This window comes from Centroberyx affinis, unplaced genomic scaffold (genome assembly GCF_046629955.1).
Source record: "Centroberyx affinis isolate AG114_WGS23_722 - 3 ecotype Tasmania unplaced genomic scaffold, CSIRO-AGI_Caff_v1 ptg001583l_1, whole genome shotgun sequence".
Lineage (NCBI taxonomy): Eukaryota > Metazoa > Chordata > Actinopteri > Beryciformes > Berycidae > Centroberyx > Centroberyx affinis.
In genome coordinates, this window is record NW_027280033.1 from 194,442 (window position 1) to 218,865 (window position 24,424).

The window sequence follows — 24,424 nt, forward strand, 5'->3', positions numbered from 1 at the left end:
TAAAGGTCAGCAGTAGCCATCGTACCTTGTACTCAGACAAGCCTGTCAAATCTGAGTGCCATTCCACCTCTCTCCTATCCCACACCCTGGCTCCAGTGACACAGTTGCCCCCTGTGTCGCCCACTGGCAACCCATATTTGGCATGACATCACATCATAGCCACTCAATACCGCCGCAGGGATGCACATTGCTTTCATTCCAACTGGTGTGCAGCATGTGAACATCTGCAAAACGGAGCTTACTTGTCTTCCATTCAGTGCAAATTATGCCTCAATTGTATGTTCTTTTGAATACAGAAACACAGTCAAGTCGTAACAGTTCATTTGCTGCCTTTTCAGATGTCAAGCTACTTATAGGCCTAGTATCTCTCTTTTATCCCAGAACACAAATGCTCAACTTTCATTCTTAGCTTCCACTGACACATGAACCTTCACAGACTGAGTTGATTTAGTGAGAGTAGAAACCCATCCTCAAGTCCCTGCCTCTGTTAATCTTAACGACTTTGCTGCAAAAAGATGCTATATCGATAAACACGCTCTTGCGTCTATATAAAGCAAGGTGTGATTCGTTTCCTAGTGTCTGGATTACATCCTCCCAGAGTGCACTAGAATATTGATGATAGGATGCGTGCCACGCTCAACATTATCATTCGCCTAAAATTGAAGATTGATTTCCTGGAAGCGCTATTGTAGGCTACCTGTTGTACGGGTCTCAGCAAATGTTTCTGGTATTATGTGGACTATGTTGGAATGGAACAAAATGAGATGGATCTAAACTAACAAAAAAAACAACAAAAAAACAACAGAAAAACACCACAAATAATGAAAAAAAGATGAATGCTGGCCATATAATTGTATCAGCATTCATGAATGTCCCATATACCTGTAATGAAGCAACTTATTATGACGTTATGATTATAATCTGGTGTTAAAGTGTTACCTTTATTTTTCAGCCACCCTTTGGCAGTCAGGTTTGGTCATCTGGGTCTTTAAATAAAATACATCATGAGCCTTATGACTTTTGATACTATATTGTCCCTTTCTTTGAAGATCTTTTTTTTTTTTTGGCATATAATATTGGCATATTTTCACAACAGACAGATACAAAAAAGAATGCAGCAAAAGTCCCTGGCCGGATTTTAACCCAAAACATCACATGTGCATAATAAGCACCTTAGCCAACTGAGCCACCAGAACTCCCCACTCTTCCTACCAGTTTATGCATGTATACAGGTTTTTTTTTTTTTTTATGAAAGTAAAACCTTTGCAAGTTAATCACAGTAAGAGGCACATATAGCCACCCTATGTGATATTAACTGTGGAGGCTGCTCCTTGGGGTTAATTCATTTTGTGCACACAGTTGGGACATATGACACATTTTCTATACGGATGCCTCCTCCCATCTTCTGATAATGATAATGACATTGAGAACATGCACGTGTTTTGCACATTGTCAATTTTCTGTACATACAGTATGTTACCTGCATCTGTAAAGTGAATATATTGAAAAAATGTAGTTTTTTGCAATGCACTTCAGTAAACTTGTGAATACAATGCACATCATATATATTTGCTGTTAATTCACACATCTGTTTTCTTCAGATTCCCGTATCATTATCATGTTATATATACCATATATATAGTGATCTAGTTTTAATAATTTCCCAATTATTTCATATTTTTGGTATTTTTTTATATTGATTGTTGTATGTTTATATAACCTCATTTTCTGTATACTTATTTATATTTTATTTTTCTTTGCTGTATCCTATCTTCTATTGGTGATGCAAACAATATGCACCTAATCTCAAAGTAGAACAACACTGTAGTGTTAGTTGTCTTTGCATATTAAATGGAAAACAAATGACTGCACAGATTCACCTTTTCATGACAACAGCTCATTCTATATGTGTGCCCACTGATTGGTTTGACTCTCTACCATAAGGTTGCAACAACGAGAAAATTGCTGCTGTGGGAAAGTAAAACGATGGCCAGATGTGCCTTGTGCTGCGATTAACTCACAAGAGCTACTCTGGTTCAAAAGGCTAATAATGCCTTTGCTGGAAAAAGGGAATGGTTTGGTCATTTTAGAGATTGACTCTACACATGACTAAAAGAGATAAAATCTTATCCTGACCCCTGCAAAACCCTATTTATCTGCAAGGGTATTTTGAAAATGCCATAGCCAACTGCTCTAATGAAGAAAATATACTGAATTTTAAACTGTTCTAGCATCTACTGAAACAGAAAATAATTAATTTAGGTAGTCCTTTGGGTTTATGTGCAATGAACCGTGCCCTCGTTAATGACCTTCTAATGCCAAAGACAAAAATTGCTGGAAGTGTTAACAGGCAAATAAGAGCTGGGGCTTAACGCAGCTCTGAGCTGCAGTGTCATTGTTGCTTTTTCTATTGCTTGTTGAAAGCAAATAAATGAGGGACAGAGCAACTCCACACCTGCCCACATATAGAAATGCCTCTGGGCTTTGTTGAATAATGAGACCAATTTCTTGCACATGGGATTCATAATTATGAGGAAATTACAAAGTCCAATAAATTGTTTGTGTGTGTGTGTGTATTTATGTATATATACAGTATATGCTGCATTCAGTAATGATCTACATTGTGTATATTCCTATTATCCATTATTTAGAAAAATTACAGTAATCTTCTATTACACTGCAGTGCGGTAATTTCTCAGAATCACTGGAAAGCTTAAAATAGTTCCAATGCAATGTCCTCCTTTTCTGCTTGATAACAGATACTGCTCCTATATCCTTTCACCTGACTTTGGGGTAGATGGAACAAAAGCAGCATGACCACAAACACAGAGGAAACTAAAAGCGAGAGCCCAGCGCTGCAGAAAGGACAGAATGTGTTTCTACCCCTACACCTGCAAGAGGCTGCCACAGAAACAAGTTGTCAGTAAACACACTGGGAATAAGGGCTGCAGAGAAGGAGAGGGCCTGGGAGAAACGGTGAGAATGTACAGAGAGCAAGAAATGAAAGAGAGATTGAGGGCCGGCGGCAAAGAGAGAAAGTAGCAGTAGAGGAAAAATAAATGAAGAAGTCAAGAGGGTGACGAATGACAGAGAGAGGGAGAAGGGGTGGAGAGGACAATCAAGATAGAAAAATGAGGAGGGCATTAGACAACAAAGGACTTGGAGCATGACTCAAGTTAATTCAGTTTCATATATATTTATTTATTAAGCTTCAACAATGAATGTGAAATGCTGTTGATGTTTCACAAGTGATAAGATCACTGGCATATTTCAAAATAATAGATGCCACTGTGACCTAAATAAATCACTTTGCTCTGCAGTTAACTGAAGAGAAAACTTAAGATATGGTGTAATATGCAAATACCACATGGATGGATTGTGTGTTGCCAATTCATACCCACAAAAGGTGCATACATTTCAATCCTTTATGCACTTTATCAAAGCTAATTCTGAATGAATAAACCGTTTCTTTTTTCAAAAACCTTGATCATATACAATGCGCCTGCGCTCCATTTCTAAAACAAAAAAAAAGTCAGAAACATGAATTTGAAATACACTAACACTTTTTTGCACAATATGTATGTCTTGAAGCCTAAACCTTTTTTTTTCTCCCCTCTTCATCCACATTACTCCTTCATGGCTGAAGTGAATTTAATAGATAAAATCAATAAGGGATCATAGCTTTCAGCTGGTTTCCACTAGTCAGCAGGTGGTCCTAATGTTTTGTATACTCAGTGTATGTCTTGTTAAGCTAAATGCCCAACAACTTTGACAAGTTCAGCATTACCTCAAAACAATTTACATATGAACACAGCAAAAAGTAAATATGTGTTTATTGATTTCTCTTAAGTAATTTTGTTCAACTAATTAAACAATTTGCAATCCACACAGTGTTTTGATAAGGTGGCATTTATGAGAGTAACATCAGGATCGTAGTAAATAACCACTATGTGAAAGCTTGGAATAGAACGTTAATCTGAAGAAAAAAACAAAACAAGCCAACAACACATAAAAAACACAAGTTCATTGGGCTACTTATAACTGTGTCTCCCTTACTTTTCAGACAGATTTGTTTCTTTGAATTCCCCTGTTATTTCTGTGGCAGGCCTTTATGCCCAAGTCTTACCACATAATTCATCCCAATCAGCAATTTTGAGCCAGTGTTGTACTGCCCTGGATCACTGGAACAACAAAATTGTTACTTTTGCCTCTTGTTCCTCTTGCTTTCATAATAAAACTTATTTTACTACCTAAAAAAATATATATACATATATATATATATATATTGAACCTAAATTGTTGTTCTATTTTGAGAGACCTTAATTGTCAACCATAGAGCTGCCACTGTTTTGTTTGGACTGGAAATGACGTTAAAGTGCCTCAGTCTGAAACATAAACCTGCCATAATATTGATCAATTACAATGATAATAAACATCAATAGTCCACTCATTGGAGAGATCTAAAAACTTAAACATATATTCTCACCATACACATAAAAGAACATTGTTTCATGCAGGCAGATTTCAACAGCCCCAGGTTGTATTGTATTTGTTAACGCAGTGTGAGCATGCGGAGCAGACTTGATCATTTATCATTATTCTTAATGTCTCCTTTAATGGAATTATACTGTTAGCCTATCTTTAGTTAACTTCTTTAAAGTATTGAATGGAATACAGGACTATATATTCAGAATTAACAATTATTTTAAAATTCACAGTACAAAGAAATCCCTTGCTCCTTGTAAGATATCCATGTCTCCACAGGTCCGTCTTCAGCTGGCAGTTTTTCAAACACCCCATGCTGAAACTCACCATAGACATTGTTGAGACAGTCAGTGTTGGGCTCAAGTTACAACTATGGAGATGCGCAATATTGCCCAGCACCTTCTCCATAATGTTGGTATCAAATGTCAAAGGTCATCGTCACTGTCAGGTGAAAGGTGAGACAGGATGAGTTACAAAGGTATGTTCCTAAAGTCTAAAAATGATCCTTTACTTCACCACGGCCTCCACTCCATCGCCACCTCGTAACAGATTTGGAGTTTCAATAATGGGGAGAGATGTGTTGAATCCAATGGAGTACGATGCTTGGGTGTATTATACTGTTTCAAGGTATTTTTCACAGATTCATGACATTGAAATCAAAATGTCACAAATAAAGCCCATCAAGAATAACAAGTCATGTGGCACGCTTCTCGCCAAAAGAAACATGACTGTCATGACCATCAAACAATATATTGTCCAGCCTCACAGTTACCAACAGTACAGTGGTTACTGTAGTTACAGCAGAACAAAATGTATATTTAAATTCTTAGTGACTGTATTGCACTGAAATCATACAGCATTATGATAAAGTAATGCTTAGCTTCGTACAAAGAAACCGGGTATCGGTAAAATGAAATAAAGAGCAAAACGAAAATACTGAACTGTGTGATGAATGCTGTACTTAAGTTTTCTCTCCTACTTCGCTCCAGTCCTCTGGTCTTCTCTAGAAATGTCCCAGTCAGAGAGGATGAATGGTGGAAAAAAGCCAGGAAAAGTTCAGGGATAAAAGCTCAGTAGTAGATGGTGGGCCAGCTCGGAAACTCATAGTGTTGACTGGTTGTTCACTGCTGTTTCTGAAGGCAAAAGCTCTGTCTTGATATTCCCACAAGCCTCCATCTGGACACACTGCTGAGACAATGCAACAGACAGAAGGGATTAAGGATAAACAATCTGACAGAAGGGAAACAGTATCTTTGATTGCTCTGCAACAGAGAAATCTTTGCCCAAACTAATTTTACAAGCTCACCTAACCCTCGGCACCATGTATACAGCATCAGAAATACAAACTGTTCAAAGCATCAATGGCTGAAATTTGGAATAAGGGGCATTCTTCACATATAGCTGTGCAGACAAAATGTCATGGTGGAGATGCATCTGCTAAAGCAGCTTTAGTTCCAAGCACCTTTTTCATATCAAGGACCCTAATTTGGTACACAGACCCCTAACTTGATGAGAATATATTTATTGTTAGATATGACTTTGTCCAGAATTCCATGACTATCTGTATTGTAGGTAGAGAGATAACAGTGAAACTATGATCAAAACAGTCATTCTTCTACATTCTCTAATTGTGTTCACTTCTTGTAAATTAAATAATGCTGAAGTTTAACAATTCATCAATTTGCTGGGGAGCCCCTGGAACCCCCTCAAGGACCCCTGGTGGTCCCCGGACCCCACGTTGAGAATCACTGTGCTAAAAGATTAGCTTATCAGAAGGAAGAACTGCCAACTGCACAGACCATAGCTGCTGTAAAGTGCCAAGGAAAATAGCTGAATGCCTCATGAGAACATATCTCTTTATTCATAAATGACATGGATTCTTTTTTCTACAGTACCTGGCCGCTCTGCGTGTTTCCATTCTGCATGTGACTCCTGGGTGAGAAGAGAGGATCATGGTTTGCCGTTTTCTCCTGGGGTGCAGTCTGTCTTCCTCCCGCCAGGTCTATGGCACCAACGCCATTGGCCTTGTGGAAGCAGAGCACCTTCCGGAAGCTCTGCTTGAAGTTGTCAGAGAGGAAACCATAGAGGAGCGGGTTGGCGCAGGAGTTGACGTAGGTGAGGATAACCAGGAAGAAGTAGACTGTGGCAGTGGTATTGTTCTCAGGGATGATATACACCAGGTTCACCATGTTGGTGAGGAAGAAGGGCAGCCAGCAAAGTACAAACACCAACACGATGATCACCACCATGCGTGTCACCTTGCGCTCCGACTTACGCCGCTTAGTCAGGCCCACCCGTACACCCGCTGACCTCACCTGAAATGGAGATGGCTGATTTAATAAATTTGATTATGAAAGCAAAAAGTAAAGAGACAAGTCACACATAGAAGTAGAGACCAAAGGCCAGAAACACCTACACTGGCCCAGTTTCATCTGTACTCAATGTCTCAACACAACCAGTAGTTTCAGTGTCATTATCACTTATAAAATGTCTACATTTAACTGGTGAAGGTCGAGTGATGTAGTAGGCACAGGTAACATAACATAGCCAGAATCCAAACCAGTACCTTGATGACAATGAGCAGGTAACAGAGGCAGATGACAAGTAGGGGACCAAAAAAGCCCAGGATGGATGTGTACAGGATGAAGGCAGTGGACCACAGGTTCTGGGGCTCAGGCCAGCTCATGTTGCAGGAATAGAACATGTCCTGTACATCTGAGTAGATGGTGACCGGCAGCACCACCAGGAAGGACACCACCCACACCATGCCATTAAACACCTTGGCCACCTGCGGCCTCCGCCACTTGGCGCTGCGAATGGGATGTACCACAGCCAGGTAGCGGTCGATGCTCATCACTGTCAGGCAAAAGGTGGAGGTGAACTGGCTCATGGCATCGGCAGTCATGCACACCTTGCAGAAGAACTCACCGTACGGCCAGTAGGAGAGCACACCCTGGGTGCCCAGGAAGGGAATTCCCAGGATGTAGAGTTCATCAGCCAAGGCTAAGTTGAGGATGTACATATTAGTAACTGTCTTCATCTTGGCATAGCGAACCACCACATAGATGACCAGCGTGTTACCCAGAAGACCCACAATGAAGACAGTGATGTAGATGACAGCGGTGGCCACCGTGCCACTACCGGAGAAGGGGATTGCCCCGTTTGACATGTGAGTCAAATTGGTGGCAGTGGTGTCGCCTATAGGGTAAGGCGTGGAGGAAGACAAGTTGACATCCTCAGCCACCGATGACCAATTGTAGTCATTCATCTTGGAGGAGGTAGGGCCGGGAGTTTGGTGTCCTTTTGGATTACAGTAGGAAAGAGCTCATAAGGGAAAAGATAGACACAAATTGAAAATGATTATATGGAACACTCAATAATAACAGAAAGTAAACTTTGTTCCATGCAAGGAAAGTAATATAATAATGTCCTAATGTTCTGTTTTATTCCGCATCAGAACATTTCTGCTGTGTCCAACTGTTGCACTCTATACACTCACAACAGCACATGGAGGTTCTCTGGGCAAGAAGCCAATATTTACCAGGAGAGGGGAGAAAATTTCCATTGAATCTTCTGGGCATATGGCCAACCTGCCATTTCTCTTAATGGGAAGGTGCACTTTAGAAGAAGATCGTATTGGTTAAACAGGTTTCAAGTACTGCCCCTGCCTTTGGGTTAGTAGTTTATAATGGAAGGACAGAGACAGAAACAACCACCTGCAGACAAGTGGCAGGCCGCCCTTGAAGAGTTAGAGTGCTACAGCGGAGAATATAGAGTAGTTTCTAACACAAATTATTACTGTCACATTTTTTGTTGCCTCCCATACCAGTAGCTATACAAATGCAAATTTCCACTTGCATAATAAATAAAGATGCATTATACATAACAGGAAGTAGCCTGAAAAGACAGCAATGGCTAATTGTCACCTGCAGTCTAATAAGAGATGAATGGTTTGTTGCCATCAATTTCAGGAAGCTTTGTGAGAGTGGCCTTCTATGCACACACACCTGGTGCCGCGTAGGTGACCTTATAATTGTCAGTTGTTGGATGTGGCAACCTGTGGCTGTGAAAATCTGTTGCACAAATAATTGGTTTGACGTGCAGATTCATTGAACCGCGCTCCAAAACACTGGAGTGACGCGCAGCCCGCAGCCTGTTGTTGAGAACACAAACACTTGTGATGCCCGAGTCCCCTTCAGGCTGGGGCTTGACGTTTCTGTCCACGAAACCTGCAAGGTGTCTATAGTAAATCTAGCCAACAGTTATGAGAGCCATTTAAAAGTGTTCTTCTAATTTCTGGCTCATTACATCTGAATTGCATTGCATATACCTACCCCAATAAATGGCAAAAAATGTGTATTCTGTTGATCCTTAAGGTTAATATTTCTAGCAAATAAGGACTGGACTGCGTTGCGTGAAATCAGTTTTGCATATTGGCTTTATATAAAAAATCAATACGAATAGTCTAGTTTTTTCCTAATAATTACACCTACCGACAACTATAAATTTATCATAAATCTAATGTAGACCATTAGGCTAGAAGACTGTTTTTTCTATGTGAACGATCAGTAGTTTGTTGGTCATACTGATTTCCCCGTCCCCTATTAGGCAATAACCTGACACACAGCATTTAAAAAAAAAAAAAAAAAAATCTCAATCTTGCGCTGGTCCGATTAATCGCTTTAAAAAGTCAGAGTTGAAAATTGTATTGGTGCTAATATCCTTACTTTTAATTTAATTTAATTTCATCAAGACCTTATATCAGTAAAAGCTTGGGAACATTCATTGGTGGGATTCAACTTACCTGCGCGCTCATGTGCGCCTTATTCCCTCTCCATGGTACTTAACCGTTGGCGTGGTGCGCGTCTCCAGTAATAGTCAACATGCGATTTTGGGAACAAAAACTTTTTCTAACGTCAAAATCCACTCTCTCGCCGGTTCCTTTTTCCTCTTCACTTCTAAGAGACACCACCTCACACTTGGGCATGCATCTTCAGACATTTTCTTGATGTCAGCTCGCACAAAGTCCCATAGTCAGACGCACGACTGAGCCGGCATTATTTTTGCAGTTCGCCTACAAGTTTTGTTTATCTCAATTTAAAGTACTTAGCAAGCAAATCGCAAGAAAAAAGTCCTTTGTGAGCTGTGGAGGGGCCCGGGACACTCATTAGGCATTCGGACATGTAGAGCTTCGATGGGCTGCGAGTAGGCTATTTATGCCTGGAAAAACGTCACCACGCCTTTGGATGTGCAAGTCCCACCCATGGATATGTGATCACTGCACAGCCAGATACATTGTTGGGGTAAAAAGCACATAGCTCTCTGTCTCATTTTGTATATTCATCAATGAATGTGATCCTAACATTTCGCCTAGGATAGATTGTAACTAAGTTCAGGGTATACCTATGATACATATGATTTTGATTTTGATTGATTTTCTTTTATTTTCGTGTCATGCACACAAAGTGCCCAACCCTCATGGGTTTACAAGACACCAAAGTTACCGTTGCAGCGGCCATACATTTCAAAACATTTCTTATAACAAGATTACCGCTTATTTTACAGCTTATTATACAGCTCGGTCTTAAACAAAATATTCTGCCTTCTCTCCCAAGCTTGACAAATAAAATCTTCTACACAATAGGTTCCCTTCTTGAAACACAACTCAAGTTTTTCATAATCATCTAACCCAAAGAAATCAACATAAATAGAGGACATTTTACTAAAAAGTACATCCCTTATGTCCTCGTAGACAGGACAGTAAAACAAAAAATGAACCTTGTTCTCAATTTATATAGTATAGGCCTACTTATACATAGTGGTTGTTGATTTGAACACCTCAAAATAACTGTTGTTGCATTTGAATCAAAGGTAGAGCAAAGGAATGGCTCATATTTGCTGTCAGGCTTTCAGACTTGAAGTGAGACACACAGGTGTGTACAGAATAAATATTGCTGTACTTTGCTTTGTACTTTGTTTTGCTGCTGTGTTTCCCACTGAAGGAATCTATCTATCTATCTATCTAACTATAGCTAGAAAGTGACCCTCCATATCTAAAGGACACCAATCACACTGGAGGTAAAGAATCGACTCAATTCCCCCCATGTAACTCACCATGATACTCTTCTTGTGTGTGTGCGTGTGTGCGTGTGTGCGTGTGTGTGTGGAAATAGAGCAATACCCAGAGCCAGCCTGGGGAATAAATCACCTTGATGGTGGCCCGGGGCGCCTGAGTCGACAGGTGGTGAGAAGTGTGGGTGAAACGGAAAAAACAGAAGGAGGGTGGATGAAACGGGAGGGGTGAGGGCGAGATTTGATGGTGATTGTCTGGGAACGCTGCCTACTTTTAATCCATTAGCTTCAGGTTGTTGTCATCCAGGTCAGTGCAGCGTTAACAACTGTCACCCCAAAGAATAGACTGCCACACATACTGACACACTCACACAGTTGTTGAGGAGGGAACAGGCACAGTAGGGCAAATGTGTGTGTGTGTGTGTGTGTATGTGTCTGTGCATCTTGTACCTGTACCTGTATATTTGTATAATGTGCGAGTTTGTGTGTGTACAGTATGTACTCCACTCTTTCATTTTCATTCAGTCAAACCTGTCAAAGGGGGTTAAGAAAGGGCATTAGGAAGTTGATGACGTCTTTTACCTAATTGGCCTTGTTTGACCCGTCCTAACCCAGCCAAATGGATAGATTTATGAGGAGTCTGTGTATAAACAGTAAATGCTGTCACACAGCTGTGTATAGAGGCTTGCCCTGCAGGGAGAGAGGTGTCTAGTGGCACTCAGGATGCCAGGATAATGATCTGGCCCATTTACACTCTCCAGTGCGGGCATTGCCAGTTCTCATTTTCAAGGTTATCGTGCCAAGACAGGGGTTGACATCTACTTTTTCAGGAAAAACAAATTTTCACTTGTCCTATAGATGAACTTATTTGTCCAAATTGGAAAACAATTTCCATGTACAGCAAAAACAAACAATTTGTATATCCATTGCGACCATTTTTTTAATTGAATAAGTCAATAAAACCTGTTGGCATTACAGAAAATATATCAAATGTAAAAAAAATCATAACACTCAAAGGTAAAGATAACAATTAAACAGAGCAGAATTAGAGAATTCCACCTGTATCATTTTTATTTTTATCTTTAATGCTTATTAAAAGCATCTTGTCAATGTATGCATTCTTTTTGTCTGACTTTAACAATCAAGATAACCGCCAGAACTGCGAATGTAGTCTAGACAGACTACAAACCAGTCACAGAGACAGGTAATGATAAGCCCAGGTGACCACTGTTAGCCCCGTAGTGGACAAATGGCTAATAAGTAAGCAACTAGCCCTGTTCAGGCCTGTGGTAGACACCTGGCTAATGCACAGCATCAAAAGAAGGGCAACACTTGGATAGTCCAATATTGATACTCAACTATCAAACCCAACCGTAACATGAATCCTAACCCAAACAGTGAATACCAATAGGCTACTTTTCACACTATTTTGAGTATCACCTGAACTCTTTTTTCAACCCAGTCTCACGGCAGTTCGTGAAATAGTCACCAAATTTAATCTATTGATTCGTGTACATGGACACGATTTTTCAATTTTTTTTCGTGACACTCAGCACGACTTTCAAACTAATGTATTTCAATTGGAAGTATCTTTCATGCCTGCAACACGTTTTTTTTTTTCTGTCAGTCGGGACTCAGGAAGTAGTGTGACATTGAAATAAAACGGTGGCCAGTAAGGGCATTGTGGTCGGGGTGATGGATGGGCGTATATGTTTGCCTTCGATGCCGACGACCGGGGTTCGATTCCCAGCGTGTTCAAAGTACATTTCAACCGTAAGCCACATTTTTAACAAACGTTTTTCTTATTTAACCATGACCAAACCATTTCTCTAACCTTAACCAAGTTGTTTTAGTTGCCTAACCACAACCGTAACACAAGTTGTTTTATTTGCCAAAACTTACGTCGTGGTGGAGGCACATTTTTTAGGTCGTGTTCATTTCACAAAACAAAATGGCAAAATCATGTCCATGTAGCTACACGAATCAATAGATTAAATTTTCGTGACTATTTCACAACCGTGTTGCTTCTTTTTAGAGACACATTATTGACGCTTGATAGTAAGTTGAGTATCACCATTGGACAATCCAAATAAAGTGTGACCCAATTCATATAGCTTGCTACAAATCTGTGCTACCTTCAGCAACCTTTACAGTGGCAGTTAGCCAAAGCTAATGTTAGCATACAACAGCACTGGCTTGACTCGAAGATTAGCAGCTAGCTATCTTTCAACAGCTGCCAGCTGACGGTGTTGTGTTAGCGCCATATCAGCACAACATCTGTTAGTCAAGGCAATAGATGATTGCATTTAAAGGGGAAATAGTTATAATGGAAAATATTTTCACTCAGCTAGAGGCAATTCACTTTTGCTAGAACACTTTGGCCTCTGCAATCTGGAGGGAATCCCGACACACCAAGCAGTAGGCTACGTCGTACATCGTTTCTTCACCTGCTGTGTTGTGCCTCATCCCCCTCTGTTATTAATAATTCCTCTTTGCGACTTGATTTCTACTAAGTCTCTTTTGTTTTCTCTCACTTGTCTCCTCAGAGTAGAGCGGCTTGTCAAAGCTCACTCTGCACGACTGAAAAAACTTCCAACCGTTGATATGTCGATACACACAGTCACACTGAGAGAACATGTGCCTTAATTCAGGATCAGAGCACTTTCTTTGACCCATGTTTGCATGATTTTTCTTTTTACTTGTCCGTTCAGCTAAGTGACAAATATGTGCCACTTGACCAAATACTTGTTTCCACTTATCCCGAAGAATCAGACAACTGTTAATGTCGAGCAGTGCACGAGATTGAAAAGATGAATCAGTTTTACTCTCCTCCTGCAAAATCTCTGACGGGGATTTTTTTTCCTTCTCTCTTAACATGCCTCTATTATTCCCTCCTGCTCTCTGGCTCTCTTTCTCTCACTCAGTTGAGGCAATTTAGCTTCGGTGTTCAGAAGATCACGCACACACACACACACTCTCTCTCTGTGGGCATGTGGCTTGAGATCATATCTGAGTGGTGTCAGTTAGTGACTTTGTTTGGCAGGCAGCAAAAAGCTGGTTGGAATCGAGTGGAGGATTCTCTCTGGGTAACAGGAGGAGCGACTGACTTCTGTGTGTGTGGTGTTTGTGGGTTAGGGAAGCTCTAAAGCCATCTACTAAATCAATACTGCACCCTGAACATCAAGAGCAGAGAGGAAGGAGAAAGGGGGGGGCCGGGAGAGGTAAGAAAGAAAGAAAGAAAGAAAGAAATAAGTGGATGTCTAAAGACCCTCTGACATGCTCTATGGCTGCAGCCGACCACGCTCTGTGAGCACTTGCTATTTTTTTCCCCACCGCATGTGTCCGGGAGTAAACATCATGAATCTCTCGTCCATCTCCACTCCTTTGCTACCATCTGCTTCAGTTAGGTTGGGTGTTGGGGAAAACCTTGTTAATGTGCCGTGGCTAGGCCAACTCAATGGTTAAAATAAATATTAAGAACGTAAAAAGGATTAAAATGCCGACAACGCCACCTAGGAATTTGAAGGAGCCTAGGACTCCATTAAAAACGGCTACACAGGTTCTTTTAAAATCAGGGGTGAGCAGAGTTAAAACCACAACGCAGAGGTAACTAATTAAAAGGGTTTATTATGATAAAACAAATATAAGAAGATAAAAATGTTTAGGAAATCTAAAAAATAAACACGCTAAAACATCCCCCTTATCAGTCCATTCAGTCAGTGTCTCGCCGTCGAAGGGACCACCAGTCCACACGAATGCCAGCACACGATGAATGTCGGCAGCCACGAAGTCCTCAGCAGTCTGTCTTCCTCCCCACGCCAACAGCTATGGCCGCCGCGGTCTCCTCTCCGGGGCTCCACTCGTTCGGGGTCCTGCAACAGATAACACCGCCAGTATCCTCCAGACACAACTCCAGCACACCACCCACTTGCCCGGCCCCACAGCCGGCCCTCTCGGTGTCCGCCGCAAAATACTGGTAACAACTACTCACGGTTTTCCTGGGCGGCAACGTTACGCTACCGACCCAGGCTGGAGTATTCACGCCGAACGGACACGGGCTACTGCGCTTCGGGCTACTAGGGTGGCTCGTCTGCTGGACTGGTGGCTCGTTCGCTGGACTGGTGGCTCGTCTTCTGAGCTGCGGGTTCAGCGGGGGACGCCTTGCAGTTCTTTGTCTCTCTTCCTGCTCGCTCCTTCCTCTCTCTTTTAATCTCTGCCGTTTTCCAATTCACCAGCGCTCCACACCTGTTGCCAATTCGCTGATTGTTTTCTGGGTTGGTCTGTGCCTGTGTGCTTCAGGGCAGTCAGGAAAAAACACTTCCGCATGCGATAACAAGTAAAACCATAAAAACACAGCAATCCAATAAAACAACTGATTAAAAGAATCATTAAAAAACCACAGCAAAACAATAAAAGACATACAATCCAAAACATGCAAAAAGTAATTAAAACATGCATGAACCCATAGCACTGACCCCGTCACATTAACACAGAGCACCTGTGGACCAACCAGCATTTGAGGCCATTATGAGTTTTTAATCTCTGCGTCCCCCGTTCTGCATCAACACCCATGTAATATCAGATTTTATTAAATTTTGTAATGCAGATGGTTGCACTCCAGGGAAAATAGCTGTCGAAGTGGAGCCAGCTAATGAGGAGTACTCTCTGTTGTTTACTTTCAGCTGGAAATGGCAATTCAAATTTGAACCAGGCAGAAGTTCATTGCCATTCAGTGTCATTGAGAGGCCTGAATGTTGGAATTCCAAGACAGAAAGAATTAATTCATTGAATCATCATCATGAATTGCAGTCTTTAGCACTTTTTGAATTTGCATGCCGTTTCATAGCAGTCTGGACGCAAGCCTATTCACCGGGAGTTATTACACATACAGATACTGTCCAACTTACCTGATTGGATGGTTGATGTAGGCGGAACAAACCTACGTATGACGAGTGTTACAGAGCGCAGCAACAACTATCAAAATGGCAGGGCCGGCAAAGGAATTGGATGATAGCAAGCTAAGATTTAGCAATTCCGTCCTTAAAAAACGTAATGGCATCGATGAATTAAAACAGGAACAATCAGCATGTTTAAAAGCTCAGAAGTGAATGCCGCTATTATTGTTGTTAGCTGAGGCGTTTCCAGATTACGTCAATCTGCTTTGCTGCTGTGATTGGTCAAAGATTTTGACAACTGACAACTAACACCAACCAATCGGTTGGGGGTTGAGTATGTCTGCTTGTTTAATAAAGTTTGTGTTTAGGAAAGGGCAGTAGGTATATGTGAGAAGAAGGAACACAATATCAGGAAATGAGGGCAACAGTGGGCACTTCCAACGGTCTCCAAGGAAATGAGCAGTGATAACAAGGCATAAGCACCTTTGATCTTGCAACATCTAGAAGCAGGGAAAAAGTAAAGTGACACATTTGTCGCTCTTCTGTACTGTAATGCCAAACCAGAGCGAAAATTGTATTTTGATTGACTGACAACACTGTTCCAGTGCCTTGGGCAGGCAGTAATTGAATGAGAGTGTCTACAGTACTACTTTTGTTTCCAAGGAGACAGAATCCTATTTATATGTTTCTGCCTTTTAACCTTTCTGTCCTTCATAAGCACTGACAACTAAAGTAAAACATCTAATGGATTCATAATGGCAACTGCTGAGGAGGTGGGTGCTGAGGAACAAGAACGGCTTGCTGTGCTCTTTTGCATGAGGCCGCTGGATGGTTGCGTGTGTGTATAGTTTTTTTTTTTTTTTTTACTTGGTTTGTTGGTTAGATCCTAAATTGATTTGAATAATTAACACACTTTTTGCTGTTGGGTTCAACAGCTCAACAGTAATTCTTTGATTTGGAACAGGTGCTTTTAATTTTGCCTGCACTCAGAGGCGGCTGGTGCTTTTGTCTCCGGGTGGAGCGCTGCTGCTGCCTAATGAAGCTTAGCGCAAGTTCAATCAGCAAGACTGCTTCATTCACAAATACAACGCCTCTAACTTTTCATTTACTACTTCCTGCCTAATCAGTTAAGGCTATGCCTCTTTGGTTGTGCTTTTTTCCCACCATCCTTCTAGCCGTTTGCTAGTTATTATCCAGTCAGTTTAACTCTCAAGGAAGCAGCACCGCTTTGGCTTGCATCGGTTTGCATCAGCTAAGCTTAAGCATTTGACAGAAGGTGAAGTAAGTTGACACCATTTGTAAAATATCCAGAAACGTTAAAATGAAATGTTTTTTGTTTTTTTTTTATTGCAGAGCTAATACATACATCTAGAGCCATAATCAGCCACCACTGCTTAAACTTAAAAAATAAAGCCTTTCTCCTCTGGATAGAAAAATCTCACAAAACTTATTGAATAGGCTTACATAATGCTATCAGGCTACACTTTCTTAGAAACTCTCTTATTACCCATCTGTTCCAGAACTATATTGTTGTTATCGAAGGTTTGTATTGGTAATAGCCCACGTTTGTGTATTTTATAGGAATTAAGGCAATGTTTTCCTATAAAATAGATTTGTTTTTGCTTGTGGCAACCTGGTAAGCTTTTTCTTGTACAGTCGAGGTAAGTTAAATAACCCCTTTGGGTAGAGCCATGATCAATTACTATGTAAGAAATCTAATATAAACTTTCAGTACCTAAAATGATTATTGCATATTTATTGTACACTCTATTGGAGAGTTCTGGAGAGTTCTGAGGTGAAACTGATTCAAAAACTTCCATTGAATTGTACTGTCTGTAGGCATTTGAGTGACTTCACATTAATAATTCTTTCTTCATTATACTAAGAAATTTTAGTATTTCATATTCCTTCCAACAAAGACCTATTGTACTCGCCCTCAGGGGGCACGACCAAGGAGTTAATTAGGAAAGGCTGAAAGGCTACATTTTGTAACCAAAATAAAACCATCTGACAACCATAATTATAACTTGTCAGGACACTTGCGTTTTTTGTGTTAAGTTGATATTGGGTGGGCGAGACAATAATTTTCCAAAACGAGACATCTCATTAAGCGTTGACACTACATTTGGGTTTTTACAGAAGTGACAATGTCAGCCTGCATTTAACCCCAGTAACTCCCCTCCCAGCACTGCAGGGCTCGCACAAAGAACAAGCTGCTGGCAGACGGAGCTCAGAATAACCACTTCAGTAGACAGGTGTGTGTATGTGGGAGAAAAGACGAGAGAGAGAGAGAGAGAGAGAGAGCGAGTGTGAGAGAGAGACAGAGGGACAGGGACAGAGACAGAGACACAGAGATGGAGACGGAGACTGATGGAGACAGGGGCTGTCTAGGATTGATTACTTTTAAAGAAATAAATGGCTTAGCCCCAGCTTATATAATGGCGCTTTGATCTCCTTATGTACAAAAGTGTTCTTAGATCTACAGACAAAGTTCTTTTGACTGTTCCCAAGTCTAGAGCAAAGTCAAAAGGTGATCGAACATTTGCAGTCAGGGCACCTAAACTTTGGAACAAGGTACCTGAGGAAATATGAGCAGCCAACTCTCTATCATCTCTATGGTACAACTAAAAACAAAAAATTTTATAAACGTGCTTTTAATTGCTACTATTATCATTTTGCAATTTTGTTGATGTGTTTGTAGTCCAATATGGTCATTCTCTTTTTGTTGTTGCTTTTCTCTTTCTGTTATGTTTGTATCTGTACTTTGCACTTCCATCCATCTCACTAAGGTCTCCATCAGATCCAAGCAGCCACGGCACAAAGAGCAAGCTGATGACTGACTTGCTTATTTAAAAAGGAACAGAGCGGCATATGAATCTGTCCATCACCACACCATCCACATCGTGACCATATTACACGTGACACCGAGTGACATATGAGTCTGTCAAAGGTGCAGTGCACTAGGTGACAAGTTCAGTTTACCTGCATCATTCGTTCTTTCTGGTCTTTGTTGCTTAACGTTTTAACAAAACACAGTTGGGCTAGTCCTCCCCCAAAAAAGTAACAAAAAACGCTCATGTGTTGGTCCCATAAACGATGAATTGAAATGATTTGTTCCAAAATGAGATAACCACAATTTGGTCCACTAATTAGTAGTTATTGAAGGTAAAAGTATCATGTAAAATCACTGAAGCTATTAGATTTTGAAAGAGCTTTGTTTACAAAATGATATATTTTGGAAATACAAGAATTTCAGGTAACTGATTGTCTAAAAAATGGCAAGAAATAATTGAATTTCTGCAAAGTGTTGACATAATCCTCCTTTTATTGACTCTACAGAAGCACAGCAGGAGAGAGAGGGCAGCCATGTGGCAGTAATAGGTCTGCATGAGTGCATTGCCAATGTGACAAGGAAAAGATAAATCCAGAGGCACACACATACACTAAGTGACAAAATCATTAGCACCACTCTTGGTGCTCTTTCCATGAAATAGACTGATCAGGTGAATCTGGGTGAAAGCTATGATCCCGTATTGATTTCATTTCACACAATGAATCCACTTTAATGAAGAAGGAGAGATGTAGATGACAGTTAAGAGACAGGTCAAAGGAGGATTTTAAGCCTTGAGATCATCAATCGTGAAAAAGGGGGTGCAGCTCACTATTGGGACAGTATATTATACTCTTTAGGTACAGTTCATGTATACTGTGTAGACACACACAGAAGCATACATATATCAAGTACAAGGTTTTATTGAGTGTGATTTTTTTTTCTCACACATCTGAAGCACTGCCAACTCCTTCGTGGTGATTCATCGTCACTCTGTCCTCCTCAGCCCCAGGAGGGGTAGAGACTCTTTGATTGTGGCTCCATAAAATGAAAGGCCACTAATGAGAGGAGAACCTTAATAGGAAATAATGACCGCAAAGAAGGAGACAGAGGAGTGACTCATACACTTCGAACCACGGTTATCTGTTGTGCTCACCTCAGTGGATCACAGCGTGTGGTTGGACATGAATGTCTATTACAGAAAGACAGCTCAGGTCTCAGGGCCATAAGCATCATTATGCCAACTTGTGTTATTTTCTGTGCCAGTGTCTCATGTTAGCCCCACAAACATACAGTACGTACATTATTGCATGCACACACCCAAATATATATGCACACAGATGCAGACAAATAGTTATGAAAAAAAAAAAAAAAACTACAACAACTACAACAATTTATATTTGCATTCTGGTATTTAATAATAATATAATTTCTCTAACTGTATTGTTTTGTAACATAGCACAGGTTGCCTGGTTACTTGGAAAAGGAAATAACCAATTCTAAATTATATGTTAAGAACCTGGCCATATGGAAACAGTATATGCAAACCTTTTACAATCCAGTGTCAGCTTACTTACTGAGTAGATTTGGATTTGGAAAATTTTTATTTTTTGCCTACCCCTGCAGATCATATGTGGTATATTTTGGCCTTAATTGAACTGAAAAGGAAATAACGAATTATAAAGGATATGATAAACTCTCGGTAATTCCAAGGGAACAAGCAAAGCTAGGTTTCAATAAAATTAGAAGATATTTCTTTGTGTTTTGATGAAACATGCAGGGGTGATGCATCTTGTAACTGATTGTCCCATGGGCTGCCTGCATCATCTTTGAAAGGATAACATGTTTATTTCATTTGTAACAGGAGTCAGGCACTCTTGGTAATGATGAGAATTCCCTTATAATTTTAACCACGCAAAACATTGGTTAATGTTTGTTGCTCCTAACCAAAATTAAATAAAATATAGCCGCAAGCGGCGATTGAGGGGTCCAAGCACAATTTGATAAGACAGATATAGACAAAACATTACAGAAGGTAGAAAGACACACAAAAACTGACATGTTGTGAATATTGAACATGCAGTCTAACACTGGCTTTTGTGTTGGACTAACTAAAGGGAAAAGTAGTGTGATACTGCAGCCTATGATTGACAGACTGACAGTGCTAATCACTTTATAGAACATTGTAGTGCTCTTCATTAACAAATAAAACAACACTAAGTCACATGGGCCAGAAAGCTGCTGCTGCACTGCTCTCTGTGGGTTGAGAGGTCTGGCCACACCCCAATCAGTGGTGAGATTCAGGTATTTTGCCATTGACATGATGTCAAACACCTGCTTTGAGTTTTCTGCACTGTGTGATTTAGTGTTGAGGTACCTGTTATAAAACCTCAAAAGTACAAAATGGCCACAGTTCATCAGGGGCTTGAACTCACAACCTTGTGGACAAAGACCTGAGTTTTACCACTCTGCCAACTTTCACTTGTTGTGTAGCACAATTGGCAAACAAAACAAGTGATAGGTCATAGGTGACAGTCCAACCCATTTTGAAAGCCTCAGAAAGAATATTATAACTGTATTAGTGCCCCACATTAATCAATTTACACATGTCTTTACAGATATCATCTTGACAGTCCAGACATCATTTGTATTTAGTTTGATGAAGATTGATCAAACTATCTTGAACATATCACATTGTCAATTTATCAAACTATTTGCAGCTGCACATTTCCATCTACTGTGCGCTCAGTTTTCAAGATACCATTATAATTTTTGGGCTATTTACTAATTAAGGTATGACGATTTCAAAAATCATGTTGTTTTTTTCTTGTAATGTACGATTTAGGAGGACAACACTGTGGGATCACAGTCAGTTTTTCCTATAAACAGACGGGGGCGACGTTTTTGCATTTGTAGCGCCCACTAAATGTCAGCCCACAGAAATATCAGCCTTCAGATGGAACTACCAGGTTTGTTACAAAAATGTTATTTGCGTGGGTATAGATGTAGCTACTGCTAGCATTTAGCAGAAGATAGATATAGTTCCTTCTTAGCAAGCTAATACAGTGCCACTGAGGGTGCTGGTGTGGTTAAACATGCGTGGCGCGCATAGCACAAGAGCCTTGTTTTTGCACCTTGTGAATGTCCCTTAGCGTGGCATACAAGAGCTTTCAGTGGTACCATTGTTTACCATTAATTATCATTATTTATTTAGTTTGTTCAAGGTTGTAATCTACACAATGACAAAAACACTTTTGTCCCTGCACTCCTATCAGGTAATGATTGACACAGTGTGCCCACAGCTTTCACATCAGTCTCTGTTCACTCAGATAATGGAATGGGAGGAGCTAAATGCCATGCACCTCCATTTGGAGGTGGTGAGTCATTCATTCGATTAGCATACCTCTCTGTATGCACGTCTTCTTATTAGGGGTAGCACGTAGTGCTGGAACCCTATTGTATTTGCTGGAATTATTCTGCTTCTTTCTTTCTTTCTTTCTTTCTTTCTTTCTTTCTTTTTCTCCGCTAAAAATATCTGCAGCTCAGAAACCGTAAGTCCTACAGCAACCATATTTGGCAGGTGGGCTCCTATGGCCCACCACTACTCAGGCAAGGCAGCCCATGCACATTGGCCAGATGGTGGCGCTATAACAAGCAACTTTACATTTTGGCCAATAACTTCTGAACCGTGTGTCGTAGACTGAAAATTCTTGTGTTCCTAGATTCTTTGGAATGTGGCGAGTCCAACCCTCTCAATCTCATAATTAACTGCATAGATTTTTATGAAAATTTTTACACATGTTCTAGGATGATGTCCAAGTCGATCCATGAAATTTGGTCATTATTGCTGAAAGTGGGCGTGGCTTATTGCATAACCACATCTTCATTGATATTAAAGTCACAACTTCAAAAATTCATTAAAAGTCAGCCGTATGTCCTAGAGAGCTGAAATTTTCAGGACAAGTCGGCTCAAGTTAGATAAATCTTTTGTACACTGGTAACTACCCCCGATTCTGACGTCGCCCCCCTCTGTTTATAGCAAAAACTGACTGTGATCCCACAGTGTTGTCCTCCTAAACCGTATGTTACAGGAAAAAAACAACATGATTTTTGAAATCGCCATACCTTAATTAGTAAACAGCCCAAAAATTATAATGATATCTTGAAAACTGAGCACACAGTAGATGGAAATGTGCAGCTGCAAATAGTTTGATAAATTGACAATGTGATATGTTCCAGATCTTCATCAAACTAAATACAAATGATGTCTGGACTGGCAAGATGATGTCTGTAAAGACATGTGTAAATTGATTAATGTGGCACGCTAGTACAGTTATAATATTCTTTCTGAGGCTTTCAATATGGGTTGGACTAGCACCTGTGACCTATCACTTGTCGTTTTGTTTTGTTTCCCCACTGTGACACACAGCAAAGTGGAAGTTGGCAGAGTGGTAAAGCTCAGGTCATTAGACCACAAGGTTGTGAGTTCAAGCCCCTGATAACCTGTGATGATTTTGAAGTTTCATAAAAAATACATCAACACTAAATCACACAGTGCAGAAAACTCAAAGCAGGTGTTTGACATCATCTGTCAATGGCAAAATACCTGAATGTCATCACTGATTGGGGTGTGGCCAGACCTCTCAACCCACAGAGAGCAGTGCAGTAGCAGCTTTCTGGCCCATGTGGCTTAGTGTTCGTTTATTTGTTAATGAAGAGCACTACAATGTTCTATAAAGTGATTAGCACTGTCAGTCTGTCAATCGTAGGCTGCAGTATCACACTACTTCTCCCTTTAGTTAGTTTCTCCTCACTAAACCTATAACAGGCCTTTGGCTCAGTAGGTAAAGCATCAGTGTTTCATGTGGAAGGTTGTAGGTTCAAATCCAGTCCTTTCCAAAGTCATTAGTCATCAAGGACAAATAATACAAAGTTTGGCTGTTGTGAACAACTCCAGCAATGTGGTTGCAATGACAAGATTAACTTGACAGAAATCACGGGCCAACACAAAAGCCGCTGTTATACTGCATGTTTGATCTTCATAACATGTTAGTTTTTGTGTGTGTCTTTCTACTTTCTGTAATGTTTTGTCTATCTGTCTGTCTTATCAAATTGTGCTTGGGCCCCGCAGTTGCCACTTGCGGCTATATTTTGTTACTTTTTATTGTTAGACATCCTGTTTATGTATGCACTACAGTCTTTTCTTGTTTTTTGAACAAACAAACTCTTTAATGTGGCAGAGGAAAGCACAATAAATGTGCTAATTTCAGAACTTCAGCAACAATGTTTCTTAAGATGATGAAGATATGCCCAGACACTGTAGCTTTGGCAGTTAAAAACATGTAAAAAATGACACACAACTTTGTACATATCACCAAATTTTCATTTTTTCATATGTATTGTAGCTATCCTCTTTATGCTGCACACCCGTTTTTTTTTTTATCATAGTTTGCATGCTACTCTTTCCATGGACTGGTTTACTTTCTAACTACAATTTTTTTTTTAGTTCCCAGCAGCGGATAACACAGGGAAGTATAACTATTACCCATTTCCTCCTGTTTTTGTGCCTTTAACCTGCCTTATCCACATCAAAGCACACTCTGCTGTCTGCCATCTGCTGCCGTGTCTGACAGGATAGACTTAAATCAGGAATGTACCTCATCTTCACAAAACTCTCTTCATTATTTTGTATCCTCTGTCTGTCTGAAAGACTAACATGAGAAGAAAAGTTCCACGCTTGAGTTGCCTTTCCTGACCTGAGTTCACTTAAACGCCACTCACACAGATTGGTGTACCAAGTGGCACAATAGCTGTAGGATTAGCAGCAAGGATTGAGTGACGTCTTTTTAAGATCCAATAAATACACTGGTTAAAAAAAAAAAAAAAAGAATTAAGTGACGTCATGCTTTCTAGCTTTCCATCACTGCCCCGTGCTTTTGAGGTCAACTGACACCAGCAACCAGATAACTGAGGAAGAAAAAGAGAAGCTTAATGAGAAATAAGAAAGAGAACACCTTGCAGCAAATCCACCTCAATATGCTGCAGCTCCCTGTTAACAGATTCTCTCACTTTTCCCACAAGTCCCCTGCATAATCTCTCATGTCTCTCTCTTCTCGCTACTCTACATCTATCTCATTATTCT

The 24,424-nt window shown here is 40.4% G+C and overlaps 1 protein-coding gene across 2 annotated transcripts; it reads right to left on the minus strand.

Moving 5' to 3' along the window:
* Positions 1–3,186: 3,186 nt before the first annotated feature.
* LOC139651031 (somatostatin receptor type 5-like) lies at positions 3,187–9,652 on the minus strand. Of its 2 annotated transcripts, none has more exons than XM_071527860.1 (4): positions 9,290–9,652; positions 7,052–7,809; positions 6,381–6,800; positions 3,187–5,670 (listed from the first exon to the last, which is right to left on the minus strand). In XM_071527860.1, the coding sequence occupies exons 2-4, from the start codon at positions 7,751–7,753 to the stop codon at positions 5,587–5,589; spliced, it is 1,206 nt and encodes a 401-aa protein (XP_071383961.1). In that variant the 5' UTR covers positions 7,754–7,809; positions 9,290–9,652; the 3' UTR covers positions 3,187–5,586. The 2 variants fall into 2 exon arrangements, with proteins under 2 accessions (XP_071383961.1, XP_071383960.1); XM_071527859.1 differs by having other exon boundaries at positions 3,187–5,673.
* Between the last annotated feature and the right edge of the window lie 14,772 nt (positions 9,653–24,424).

Excerpts from the sequence above, each read along its gene's own strand:
- LOC139651031 (XM_071527859.1), bottom strand. The coding sequence starts at position 7,753 with ATGAATGACTACAATTGGTCATCGGTGGCTGAGGATGTCAACTTGTCT. Across the intron at positions 6,801-7,051 it reads ACCTGCTCATTGTCATCAAG|GTGAGGTCAGCGGGTGTACG; the intron begins GTACTGGTTTGG and ends TCTCCATTTCAG. Across the intron at positions 5,674-6,380 it reads GAAACACGCAGAGCGGCCAG|CAGTGTGTCCAGATGGAGGC; the intron begins GTACTGTAGAAA and ends GCATTGTCTCAG.